This window comes from Orycteropus afer, unplaced genomic scaffold (genome assembly GCF_000298275.1).
Source record: "Orycteropus afer afer isolate SDZICR_OR568_19922 unplaced genomic scaffold, OryAfe1.0 scaffold00066, whole genome shotgun sequence".
NCBI lineage: Eukaryota > Metazoa > Chordata > Mammalia > Tubulidentata > Orycteropodidae > Orycteropus > Orycteropus afer.
In genome coordinates, this window is record NW_006921653.1 from 7,471,518 (window position 1) to 7,485,722 (window position 14,205).

A 14,205-nucleotide genomic window follows, 5' to 3' on the forward strand; every position below is an offset into this window, starting at 1 on the left:
AAAAAGTTGGATATCATTGGTATCAAGAGTGATGTGGGCTAATTTTAGTCTGCCTTAGTCTCAGCCTGTGTTTATCCATTTTATATAAGCCAGGACATCACATTCACTGGGCAAGTTTACAGGATTAATTCTGCTGTTGTCCTGTGTCTTGCACTGTGCTAGACATTATAGAATCCATCTTATACAAAAGAGATAGTAACCATAATCCTTGTACTTGAAAGTTAATGGTATTGCTAGGAATTAAGGTTTGTTAGCAGTTTCACTGGAACTTTTGTGTAAAGTTTATGACTAAGTACTAAAGTTCAGATTTAGGGTTTAATGGTAGAATTCTCACCTTCTTTGTGGGAGACCAGGGTTCCACCCTCTGTCAGTGCACCTCATGTGTAGCCATCACCCCTCTGTTAATGATGGCTTGCATGTTGCTATGATGCTGGACAGGTTTCAGCAATGCTTCTAGACTAAGGTGGCTAGCAAGAAAGGCCTGGCAATCTCCTCCCCAAAATTGTTGTTGTTGTTGTTATGTGCCGTCGATTCGGCCCCAACTCATAGCGACCCCTCCTTGGGTTTCCGAGGCAGTATCACTACGGAAGTAGGATTGCCCAACCTTCCTTCTGAGGAGTGGCTGGTGGGTTTGAACCGCCAGCCTTTTGGTTAGCAGTCAAGTGCTTTAGCCACTATGCTACTCGATGGCAAATAACAACAATCCCCAAAATTAGCGAATTAAAACCATCTGGATGACAATGGTGAGATATGTGAATTATGTAGATGGTGCAGGGCAGGGGCAGCATTTCATTCTGTTGTGCTTGGGGTCACCATGAGTGAGGGGCCAACTTGATGCCAGAAAACATAACCTTCCCAAGCTAAGCTCAGCAAGAGCTGGCTACAAGAGCTTATATGCTCTCACCGTCCGTGGTCTGAATTAATATAGTAAATTTAAAATAATAAAAGTATCTTTAATTGTGAGATAACCAAATGAATTTATTTTTGTTGACTGAAAACAGAAAAATACAGATATTTAGCTACAAAAAAACAAATGATTAGGAAGAATGGAGAGTGGTTAAAATCATGAAATTTGTTCTTAGTAAAACCTGGGACTGAGCCCCAGGTCAACTAGTTATTAGCATCTCACAGAGCTGTTATAAGGATTGATTGAGATTGTGAAAATCAAGGGCTAAGCATGGTGCCTGACTTTTAAGAAAGACTCAATGAACAATTGCAGATATTATTTAGTGTATAGCTGAAGCTGGCACTTTATGACTGGCAGCCTGTTTTTGTGAATGAAAATTTATTGGAACATAGTCATGTCCATTTGTTAATATGTTATCTATGGGTACTTTTGAGCTTTAATGCTCTAGTTGAGGCACTACAACAGTAGCCATATGGCTGGCAAAGCTGAAATTATCTACTATCTGGCCTTTTATAGAAACAAGTTTGCTGACTTCCGGTTTATAGAATAAGAGACAAGAAAACTGAGGCCAATAAATCTTTGTTGTTGTTAGTTACCATCAAGTTGGTTCTGACTCATACCCACCCCGTGTACAACAGAACAAAACATTGTCTGGTTCTTTGCCACCCTCACAATTGTTGTGTTTGAGTTCATTGTTGCAGCCACTGTGTCAATCCATCTTATTTAGGGTCTTTCTGTTTTTGCTAACCCTCCATTTTATCAAGCATGATGCCCTTCTCCAGTGACTGGTCCTTCCTGATAACATGACCAAAGTACAAGAGACAAAGTCTCTCTTTCCTCATTTCTAAATGCTCCTTAGAATTGAGAATAGAGAGATTTCATCGTCTTCTGTACTTTGGTCAAGAAATCCAAGTCTATTAATTCAAAAGTGTACAAAGACAGAAATTCTAAAAATAGTGAAGTGTAAGAAGTGGTACTGAGATGTTAAAACAAAAGCAACTGAACTAGACCCTTGTGGCTTCCTTTCTTAGTCCGTCATGGAGTTACACATCTAAATTTCAGTTGAACACGAAGGTGAGAGGGACAGGAAGCTGATTTTACTTCACTGAAGTGGTTGAAACTTGTTTACCTGTTTTCTTATCCAGATATAGAGAAAAGACTCTAGTTGCACATAAACAAAGCCAAGAAACAAAGAGTTGAATTAAAGTTAAGTGTTCAAAATAAAATAAGGAGTGTAGTCTCCTCTTCAATGAACTCTTGTTAGTTTCAGTTGTTGTGGGTGGTAGGGTACAATGTAGTAAATGAGTCAAACTGGGAATTTGTCTTGATTTAATAATTTCTGTTGTCTTTGTAATCTTTTTGTACAAATTCAGTATGGTTCATTACAAGAAGATCTCCTCCTCAAAAAGGCAAAATCTATCCCCTAGTATCATATGTAATTCAGAATTTCCTTGGAAACTGAATTTTAAATTAGCAATTCCAGACATTCTAACTCTAATTTACTAATTCTAAAATTTTCTTTAATTTTTATAAAAAAGAATTAAGTGAAAGGACACAGTGAATAATAGAGAAAAACTTACAAATTGTTGATGCTATTGGGCCATAGATGTACTGGGTTTCATATCGAGTTGCTAGTGCCTCAGTGCCAATCTTTGCAACTTTGGCCTGGAGAGAATGGACAGTTAGAATGAAATAATAGAATACTATGCAAATGACATTAATTTACTGGGGATAAGAAAATTCCATTTTACTGGTTATTTGGCTTTTGAAGGTCTAAGTAAAATAAATGGTTTATGAGAAATTTATTTTCAGTAGCTATGTTGTTGTTGTAAAGACTCTTCTAACTATGAAATCAGCCATATACAGTAATACCGTGTCTCATCTTGTGTTTCTCTCTCCTCTCTCCTCCTTCCCCCCTCCTTCCTTTCTTCCTTCCCTCCTTCTTTTTTTTTAATATATGATTTCTTCTTCTTAGATTTTTTCCTAGCTTCAGATCTTTTTCTATTCCAAAGTCAGTTTCTGCAATCTCTCCCATGTTCCTCCTTCTTTTGTCTTTATAAGTCTTATTTTGCCACAAGACTTTCCTCCACTCATGTGATTTTAGCATACAAAGAAAATAAAGAGGGTTGTCTCCTCTTTAAAATAGTTCTGTTAATTTAGAGCTTCTCTTTCAAAATGGCTTTTCATGACCTTTAATACACGTTAGTGCTTTGTGCTACGAGAATGATTGTCAGAATTAACTTTAATAGCATATAGTCACTAACATATTGGCACTCAAAATAAAGATTTTTTTTAGTATATATATATATCATGTGTGTAACCAATAGATAAATATTGCTTAATCTATTTAGTTGTCATGTAAAAACAATTATTTTATTCAAAGTGATTTGTTGTGAATATATGTATTTTTAATCACTTAATACCATTTTTCTAGAATAGATTACAGTCTCTTTACTAAATATTTGCATAAATCAAACAAACTTACAGGCTCATATTTTCAGTGAGTTTGGTTAAACGATTGACTATAGAGCACATTTTACTTGTGTATTTTCTTTGTTTTATAGTCACACATGGTTTTAATGACTGGTTCATATCTCTGCACCAACTCAAAATTAAATGCTGTTAGGATGACTACAGGAGCTCTGGTGGTGTAGTGCCTAAGGCATCTGACTGTTAACCAGAAGGCTGGTGGTTCAAACCCACCAGCCACTCCTGGGAAGGAAGGTTGGGCAATGTACTTCTATAGTGATACTGCCTCGGAAACTCAAGAAGGGATACCTATGAGTTGGATCCAACTCCATGACAGTGAGAGGATGACTACAATTGACTGAGATCATAATGACAATTGTAACCTTTAATTTTTTATTTTTAAATGTGGTGGTATTTGAGCTACAGCTTTTACAGAAAGTGCTGTATTTGTCAGCCACCATTGAATCTAGGACACAGAACTTCATCTTCTGTATTTCTTTTCTTCTACAACAATTCAAAATATCCATGTAGCTATCTATTCACTCTGCCAGTTCTTTTTATTCACTGGAACCAAATGCAGAGGTTTTTTTTTCCCTTTAATCAGCTAATATGATAATATCAGTTTTCATAGAAAAGAAAATGATTCTTAGTGGATTATAGTTCTAGAAGGCAGCATGTTCTTAGTGAGGAAGCTTCACAAATATTTCTAATATTTTTTCTTTAGATAGTAAATGTATCATTTCTATGTGATTGGGAAGGTAGAAACACAATTGATCTCCTTAAATCTGTTGTCAGGGAGATAGGACTAGCAGATCTCTTTGCTATTCCATTATGCTTTTTCTGTGTGGGGTTTTATTGTATGACCCAAAGAAAATGTTAAACTCCACAAAAGATCTGTGTAGTGATAATATTCTACTCTGGATTGTACAGATATTGTTTCCTATCTTTTTAGAATAACATTTAATGATTTTATTTTCTATACACTTTAATCAATTGAAAGTTAATCTCAAGAATACAATTTTATCTCCATGCTAAACTTCATTAGTTCTTTACTTTGGCATTAAAATTTGAAAATCTTTCAATATAACCGATATTGTTAATGAAGCATAGATGAAGTCAATGCAGGTGTCAATGCATGAACCATATAGTTGTTTCTACTTACAAGGTCCTTGTGGTTAGGTGCCAGTTTTGAAGTATATCCATAAGGAAACATTAGCATCTGGGAATAGGCGTGGAAGGTGATGTAGGCCTTGATTGAGTTCAGGTGGCTTCGAATGAAGTCAGCGACAGCTTTGGTCTCTTTCTCGGACTCTGGGGCAGCACCTTGATAGGTATCTCCACATGGGTTATTGTTTCCAGGAAATGCTGCAGGAAGACATAGCTGGATGAGATAAAAACCTGCTTCCCATTACTGCAGCCCTTTCCTTGGCCAATGTGGATTCACAAAACACTTGAAACATTTCAGGATTCCAGGTTCACAGGATGGTTTCAATGGCTTCAATGTCACTGTTACTGTATAGTAATTTTGCTTACACATGTCAGATTATAACAGACTTGTTAGGTACTGTCAAGCCGATTTTTGACTCATAGCAAGCCTGTGTGACAGAAGAGAACTGCCTCATAGGGTTTTCATGGTTATAATCTTTATGCAAGTAGAGCACAGGTCTTTGTCCCACAGAGCTGCTGGGTAGGTTCAAACCACTAACCTTTCAGTTAGCAGCTGAGTACTTAACTGCTGCATCACCAGAGCTCCTTGTAATAGACTTCTAAAATAAACAATCAAACCCACTGCCATGGAGTTGATGCTGACTCATAGTGACCCTGCAAGACAGAGTAAAACAGCCCCGTAGGGTTTCCAAGGCTGTAATCTATGGAAGCAGACTGCTACAGCTTTCTCCTGGGGAGTGGCTGGTGGTCTTGAAATGCTGACCTTTTGGTTAGCAGCTAACCACTTCACCATTGCTAATCTCTTGGAATATGCTTAGGCTTGTTTACTACCCTTCCCTTTACTAGGTCACAGAAATAATACATCAGAAGCAGCCTAGGAGTCGGAGAACCCTGAGATCCAATGCAACACCAGACTTTACTAGCTAGGGAGTGATATAAATTACAATTTCTGAACCTGTGTTTCTTCCATTTGTTTCAGTAGGGAGCTCTCAGTTGGGATAGCTGCTTTTATCATATTCATTACGGGAGAATAGAATTGAAAGCCAAGGTGATATTTTCCACAAAATTAGGTACAGAAAAAAATATACAAAATGGGACAGTGGTAACTTAGACTTGAATGTCTGTAATCATAAAGTTATATTTGCAAAGCAAGCACAGCATCATGGGATCTAGTAGGCCTCTGCTTGTCAAATCTCCCATTCATTACATTCCTATTAGTCTTTTTCATTTTTCTCCCCTCACCATAGTGCTAAATATCTGAAGAATTACCTATATGTTGGTTTTGAGTCAATTATGACTTATAGCAATCCTATGGGGCAGAGTAGAACTGCCCCATAAGGTTTCCAAGGCTGTAAATCTTTGTGGAAGCAGACTGTCCCATTTTTCTCCCTCAGAGCCGCTGGTGGATTCAAACCACGAACCTTTTGTTTAATGGCCAAATGCATTAACCACTCTGCCACTAGAGCTGTCTGTTTTATTGGCTCTTTATCAACTTTTATCACCAGGAAGAGAATGGGACCTCTGGATTGTACCTAACTTTTAGCATGTTAGATACATTAGGGAAAAAGTAGCTTGAGAAACAACCTTCTAAGAGACTACCTCCTCACTCCCATTTCCTTGTATTCCTACAGCAAAACATGTGCAACCCTTTATTTTCCATTTTGTGAGTTAGAAAATGAACACTCAGGGAATACCCAAACCAGTAAAATCAGTTGCTGTAGAGTTGATGCTGACTTATTATGACCCTATGTGTGTCAGAGAAGAACTCTGCTCCACAGAGTTCCCAATGGGTGATCTTTCAGAAATCTACCAGCCCTGTCTTCTGAGTTGTCTCTGAGTGGACTTGAACCTCCAACCTTTTGGTTAGCTGCCCACAGCAGCTCAGAACATTAACAGTTTGCACCTTCAGGGACTTCAGGGAATATCTCTCTTTACTGAAATAAACAGGTAGTTTAGCTAAGTTTGGTGTTTAAACACTCTTTATAGCAGTTTTCCTGGAGACCAAGTTTGCTACTCACAGTTCCATGAAGCATTAAAATTCCTGTTGAGGTCAGTTCCGATGCATCTGGAGTTTTTGTTCTTAGAACGATTTTTTCTCCACATGCGGTTCTGCAGGATTGAATGATGGAAGTATTTATATCAAATCAGTCGGCATTTTTCAATTTGATTATTTCTGATTCTCTCTGCAGGTGTCTATAGTTTTATTTGACATTTATCTAGTTAACTTGAGACACTTTATAATAAAGAGAAAATACTACTTCCATAATTTATAATATTTCCAGAAACATTGTTTTTTATATTTATATTCTTCAGCCCTTATGAAATAATTCAGTTTGTTTGGAAAGCTACTGATTAGTTCTCAGTATTAGAAAATGATCAATGGTGTTCTGAAATTACCCATAATTGAAATGATGACTTCATAACATCTTTCACCATTTATAGATTCAGACGTAATACAGGCCAAATTTTAACTGTTGGAACATCATTTTCATAAAATAAATTGATGTGATACTGTTTTTCTGAAATACAGGATCAATCTTATTTACCAACAACAGGGAATAAAAGATTCTGTTAAAAGACATACAAAGAGCCAAATATCTGTGTTTTTCTTCTATAGTCTTTTTCTTTTTTTTGGTGGGTATAATGATCTCACCTCAAATCCTTTCCCAGTGACTTTTGCTCTGAAATTATTGTGCTCATAATGCCTTTAAATGACTTTTATTCTTAGCTAGAATTTGCTTTTGCAATATCATGTACTCATACATTTCTTTTAAAATTGCTGCTTTTAAATTTTTTTTCCCTCCACATTATTAGCCTTGGTAGTAAAAGTTTCATACTATTTCAAGGATACCTAAGCAACTAGGAAATAATCCTTGCTTTAGTCTGAAATTGAGGTTTTTTGAAAGTATATGTTTCTAAATTGGAGTTGACTAGTTAAACTTAATGCCTAACAGTTGATGTGCATTAAAGTCAGTAAATAATAGATCATATAAATGGAAACAAGAGTGTAGAGTAGTACCTGTGTCCATGACCAAATGTATCCATCAACGTTGAAAACAGGAAGGACATAAAAAGTCATTCGGTCCAGGAGTTTGGTCATAATTTTGTTTTTTCCATAACTTTTAGTTGCCTGTAGGGAGAAGAATAATTTAAGCTATTGGTGTGAAATTTAGCTGCTATATGGAAAGCTGTGGTTATAGTAGCAATGACTCTTATTCTTTGAGTCATTTGCCAACGTCACATAGGTAGATTATAAACATTATTTTCCTCTTAATGGCACAAAAATAGATGACCCATGTAGATGGCAGAAAAAATAAACACTTATTAAGATTAGTGAAAATAATTAAACAGAACATTTCTCAAAGGCTTATTCAATTATTTAGACTTGTGCCATTCCAAGTGCAGCAAGCAAGATGCGTTGCATAGGAAGAATGGAGGCCAAGCGGAAAATGAACACTACAGTTTGTTTTAAATGGATTCTTTCCCTCTCATCATTAGGTAAATATAGATTGAATATGTATGGAAAAACTGGAGAGGCACTAGAAAATAATTTTTATTCTGTTAATAAGAAATATTCAAGAATTTAGGGATTGAGCAGTCAACTTTTTTCTCTCACATCTGACTGAAATTTCACTAATTATCTGGACTTTCTGTGGCTAGTGACAGTCTCTCGCAGCATTCTTGGAAAATTTCTTCCAGGTACATCTGCATTTGTAGCCAAAAGATTTCTTATATGCCTGTGATGTGTGTCCCTTTATGGGCTAAGAAGAACCCTTGGTTCTCAGCCAGGAGAGCTAAAATAATTGCAGGGATAAATCAATTCTACTAGCAAATTCTTTCTTAGCAAAAGTGTCCATGCTCAGAAAGTTGATGTCATGCACATCCCATCAGTGTGTTGTATGCAATAGCTGGGAGAAAGGCAAAGTTAAAAGATAGCAGGAGCCAGAATACAATAGAAATAGAGTGAGAGAAATAACAAAGGGGTCCACTTATAAGCTTGTTTTTGTTGTTGTTGTTTTGCCATCGGGTTGGCCCCGACTCATAGCGACCCCTCCTTGGGTTTCCGAGGCAGTATCACTCCGGAAGTAGGAATGCCCAACCTTCCTTCCGAGGAGTGGCTGGTGGGTTTGAACAGCCAGATTTACCTTTAAAAAGTGAGCTTTCACTTGAAAAGGATATTTAAATATGAGCATTCCCAGTACTTGCATGGATAGTGGAAAATCTAAATGGGAACTGTTTTGGTTACATAGTGCCACTCTAACAGAAGATACCACAAATAGGATTGTTTGAATAAACAGGAATTCATTCTCCTACAGTTTGGAGGCATTAAGTCTGAGTTCAAAGCGCCAGGTTCTAGGGGTTGGGTGAAGGCCCCTCAATCTTGGTCTTTAGCTCTGTCTCCTGCTCCTGGCCCACTGAAGCTAGATGCTTTTCTTCACTCAAGCAGCTGCTGGCTGCTGAGGCTGACAAGCCCAAGATTGACAAGTAAAAAGGCACAGTCCCGATGTTACCAAACCACACAGCAGTCCATTAATTCAAGTCCATTGGAAGTCCCGAGGTTGGCAGAGCATGGCGGGCTGCTAAACAATGACATGGCTACATGCAGGGTCCACGTGTGCCATATGCTAGAGACCATTCCCAAAGCTGTTTCTTATATACAGGAAGCAGACCACATATCCAAAGCAGCTACTCAGCTGCTCTAGTAGATTCCACTGTGGAGTTAAATACCAATCTCACCATAGGGAATAACTACATTCAGCTTCTCAGCCACTCAACCAGGCCCAGCCAAGTTGATACACAAACTTAACTACCACAGGAAGTAAAGGTCTCTACTTTGAACTCATTGAAGAAAGGTCAAATTTATAGGTAGTCACTATAAGTCAGACTAGACTCTATGCCAGTCGGTTTTGGTTAATGGAAGATGGAGTCCCTGGGTGATGCAAATGGTTATGTGATGGGCTCCAAACTGAAAGCATTGATGTTTCACACCCACCCAGAGGCACCTTGGAAGAAAGGCCTTGCGATATGCTTCTGAAAGTTCACAGCCATGAAAATCCTATGGAGCACAGTTCTAGTCTAAAGCACGTGGGGTCACTATGACTCAGAACTGACTTGATGGCACTTGTACTTGTTCTAATCTGAAGATAGTTTCAGATTTACCTTACTTCACTATAGGAAAAACTTCCATATTATACTCAAAAAGAGTTACTTTTAAACTCAAAAACTGTCAGCTGGAATTCAAGAAGTTTGAAGGAAGGTATCAATTTTATAAAAATTGCAACGATGAGTAAAATCCTGATCATTTATTTTCTGACAGCACCAAATGCAGGCTCTTGTACTTAAGTGGAACTGCACTCGCGTGGAAAGGGCACTCAGTTAAGTGCTGGAGACTTGATAGTCAAAGGAGAATTGCGAGAGTGTTCCAATTCACTTACCTGATAGACAAACCACTGGCAGAATGCTGGGGAGACCCATTCTCGTGCATGGATGCCACAGTCCATAAAAATAGACTTCTTTTCTTCGTTCTGTTTCCCAACCTATTTAAAAGGAAATTTGAGATATTATTTTGCACGAACTCACACATTGGTCCCATGTCCCATACCTCATTTATATTCTCTTCAAAACAACTCTTTCCACTGTCTATTGTTGAGTGAGTAGCTGTGTAATGCATATATTGTTCTCAGGGAGGACCAGGGAGGGCCATATACTTAAATGTCTATACATAATTCATAATCTGCCATGTGCTGAGTTTTGAAAATTGTTTCTTAGTGTCAGAGTTACTTTAGGATTTTTAAAGTCACAGTCTATTGTTTCTCTCGTTTTATTGCGAACATGCTTTGAGCTGAGAAATAGATTAAAAAGTTTCTTTTGTTTCTGCCATTTGTTTTTGTTTGTTCAGCATCCTAAGCTGGAGTTGTTTAGCCTGGAATAGTGAAGATTCTGTAGTGTGTTTGGAGTGGGGAGATCGAGGGGTGGTAGAAAGTGGCTGGATATTTGAAGGGTTATAATTTTGATGAGAGTTTATGTTTGTTTTAGATGGTTGGACAGAATGAATGTGTGGGAGTTCAGGGTAAAGAAAGGCTTCCCAGTTGTTAGGGGGCTGCTTCAGGGAGCAGTATCTTTGGATGTACAAAACTCCAGCAATAGTCAATGGCTATTGTCAGCCCTGTAATAGATGGGAATCATTCCCCCATCAAGGTGGGATTGAAATGGTTCATTTTCTGTTCTTGGATTCTATGATTCTATAATACTTATATTTCTCTCTTTTTCATGACATTCATTTATCAGTTTCACTGAATTTTAATGATTGGAAACTCTTATATACACCAGGGAATTCACAAACTCTTGCAGAGAAAGATATGGGATGAGATATTATGTAGCTAGTCTACTGTGTAAACTTTGACAACTGGTTTATTCAGGCATTTTCTTGCTTCCACCTAAAACCATTTGTCACTTCTACTCTTGAATGGACAAGTTAAACATTCTTCAAAAGGGAAAGACTTCTGATTGTCTTAACATTAGCCCAATTGTGTCACAAAGTAATTTTTGAATTCATCTTTTGAACATGAATAAGAATCATTTGGTCTTGAACTATTTTTACCTTGAGAACATATAGTGGATTATCTTCAACAGTCGTTCCAATTTTAATACGAGATACCATTTCAGGGCGCTTATTCATCATTTTTTCAGTCCAAGCAACAATCTTAGGAGAAAAACCCATTTTAAGGAATTAGAATAAAAGAAAACTCACAACAAATGTTTGAGGGTGACATTTTTCAAAGTATAGGCATTTGATACTGTACCTTGTCCCAGTTATTATATTTTGTATAGCTGTGCCTGCCTGGGATATCTTCTTTAACATCAAACTGTTTCTCAATCTCTTCTTGCAGATCATGAATCAAGATTCTGTTTGACAGAGAAATGATAAAATACACATTTACTAGAAACGGAAAGTGCAGATATCTTTCATTTGCAGAAATTTTCTCTTCCGTTTCTTCTATCTTTGATCAGGTTAGCCCTGTCTCTTCATGAGTCTCCTCTAGCTCTGTCTCTCAGACATGTCATGTGTCTAGCTTCTGATCCCCCATTTATCTTGATCTGTGTTATGCACTATGGTAGCTTCTAGCCACATGTGGCTAGTGAGCATTTAAAGTACAGCTCATCTGAAAATAGTGAGTGCTGTACCTGTAAAATATGCATTTTAGACTTAGTATAAAAAGATGCAAAATATCTCAATAATATTTATATTGATTACATATTGAAATGATGATATTTTAGATTTACTGGGTTACATAAAACATATTGTTAAAATTAATTTCATCTGTTGCTTTTTACTTTTTTGTTGTGGCTACTAGAACATTGGGAACTCTGGTAGCGTAGTGACTAAGGCACTTGACTGCTAACCAGAAGGCTGGTGGTTCAAAGCCATCAGCCACTCCTTGGAAGGAAGGTTGGGCAATCTACTTCCGTAGTGATACTGCCTTGGAAACCTAAGGAGGGGTCTCTATGAGTCGGGTCTGACTCTGCGGAACATAAGAATAACAACAACTAGAACATTTAAAATTACATATTTGGCTTACATTGTATTTCAATTGGTCAGTGTTAATCTACAACCAACTTTCACCCTTCTTCAAAGTACATGCATAAACACTAACATAGACACTGCACAGGTAACCATGGATATTCTCATCTACAAATCTTTAGATCATCCTTATAATTTCACACTTTGAGGGCCAGGAGAAACTTGAATAATAATAGCAATAACAGCAAACACCATTTACTGTTACTACGTGCTAGGCATTTAAGGAGCACGGGTGGTGCAGTGGTCAAAGTGCTTGACAGCTAATTGAAAAGTCAGCAGTTTGAACCCACCAGCTGCTCAGCAGGAGAAAGATGTGGCAGTCTACTTTCATAAAGATTTACAGCCTTGGAAACCCAATCGGGGGAGTTCTACTCTGTCCTATAGAGTCACTAAGAGTCCGAAACTACTCGATGGCAGTGAGTTTTTAGACATTGCCCTGAACACTTTACATATATTAACTCATTTAATCTTCACATGATATTTTTATCCTCATTTTACAGATGAGAAAACTGAGGCACAGAGTGTTTAAATAACTTGCCCATGATTACAGAGCTAGAAATTGGCTAAGATGGCTTGGGTGGGGAAAGACAGGAAGCAGGAAGAAACTTTGGAAGGCTAACCTTAGGGTTCAGAAATCTTACACTTTCACCCTGTTCTCTTCCTACATCTCTCCTCAAGTCATCTCACCTCATCGTGGAGTCCCATGGTTCTAATGGAGGACCTGACAGTCTTCACATCAACTGTTACTGTGACCCCTGTATTTGTATCTCCAGTTCTGGCCTTGCCCCTGAACTTGGGATTTGGACATCCAACTGCCAACCCAACATTTTCACTTGGATTCAGAAAGTGATTCTCAACTTGAAATTCATTTTACTTTATTTTATGTGGTGGAGACCTAATTAGGTTTGTTATCAAAGAGTTTACTAATTATTCAAATACTATAATACTAATAATAACTTCTATTTATTATTGTTTAATATGTGTCAGGTACTGTTTTGTGCTAGGTTTATCTTTTGAACACAAATAAGAATTTTATTTAATGTTTTCAATATTATCACTATTTTACAGGTGACAAAATTGTTCCTTTGGATGTTTCAGTACTTTTCCCACATCACACAAAAGGTGGAAATTGAACATAAGCTTGTCTGACTTCAAAATTAATATTTTCAAATACCATCACCATCATATACAAAATATTTTTGTCTGTTTTGGAATTTTCTATTCTGCTCCATTGATATATTTTCCTACTGTTTTGTAAGAACTGAACTATATTTAATTAAGGTACATTTTAATGTAGGATAAAATGTCTCCCTCGTCCCCTTTTAATAAATGGTTGGCAGAATAATTTTGTTAAATTAGAAAAACCTTGGCTTTTCATTGGAATCACATTAAATTATGAATCAATTTGAAAGCAATCTTATTTTTTAATAAAGAAACATAATATAGCTGTAGGAACTCTGGTGGCGTAGTTCCTAAGGCATTTGACTGTAAACCATAAGGCTGGCAGTTCAAACCCAGTAGCCACTCCTTGGAAGGAAGACTGGGCAATCTACTCCTGTAGAGATACTGCCTCGGAAATCCAAGGAGGGGTTGTTATGAGTCGGGACTGGCTCAATGGCAGTGAGTTTGATTTTTGGTTTTAATATAGCTGTATTTTTTTTTTTTATTCTTCAGTGAAATTTTGAATATTTATTGTTTATTAATAGATTTTTAAATTACCCTTGTGAGTAGCTTTTTGTCTTCCATGATAATTTTGAACTAATTATCATTCATTTATTAAGAAAGTTATTGCTTTGGTTATCCTACTACCCACTTTATAATTCAATTTTACAACAGATATTGTTAGTATCAGCCATTTAAAGAAAAGAACTATCTTTTTTATTTCTAAGAAATTTTTAGTTATGCCTTTAGGGCTTTATGTGTAGCTATTTCTTCTGCAAATAATTATACTTTCTACTTCTTTTTTATTTTATTTATTGTGATTTGGGTGAAGATTTACAGAGCGAATTCACTTTCCATACAGCAGTTCACATATACTTTGTCTCATGTCACTGACCACAGTTTACAATGCAACAGCTCC

At 37.0% G+C, this 14,205-nt stretch overlaps 1 protein-coding gene across 1 annotated transcript in view; it reads right to left on the bottom strand.

Moving 5' to 3' along the window:
* CPA3 (carboxypeptidase A3) overlaps nucleotides 1–14,205 on the bottom strand; it is a 42,698-nt gene that overhangs the window by 11,749 nt on the left and 16,744 nt on the right. The window contains exons 4-10 of the mRNA XM_007940192.1: nucleotides 11,347–11,449; nucleotides 11,145–11,246; nucleotides 9,979–10,080; nucleotides 7,563–7,673; nucleotides 6,562–6,652; nucleotides 4,539–4,741; nucleotides 2,488–2,572 (exon numbers count right to left, since the gene is read on the bottom strand). Coding sequence (XP_007938383.1) covers nucleotides 2,488–2,572; nucleotides 4,539–4,741; nucleotides 6,562–6,652; nucleotides 7,563–7,673; nucleotides 9,979–10,080; nucleotides 11,145–11,246; nucleotides 11,347–11,449 — 797 coding nt within the window. The remainder of the gene's footprint in view (nucleotides 1–2,487; nucleotides 2,573–4,538; nucleotides 4,742–6,561; nucleotides 6,653–7,562; nucleotides 7,674–9,978; nucleotides 10,081–11,144; nucleotides 11,247–11,346; nucleotides 11,450–14,205) is intronic.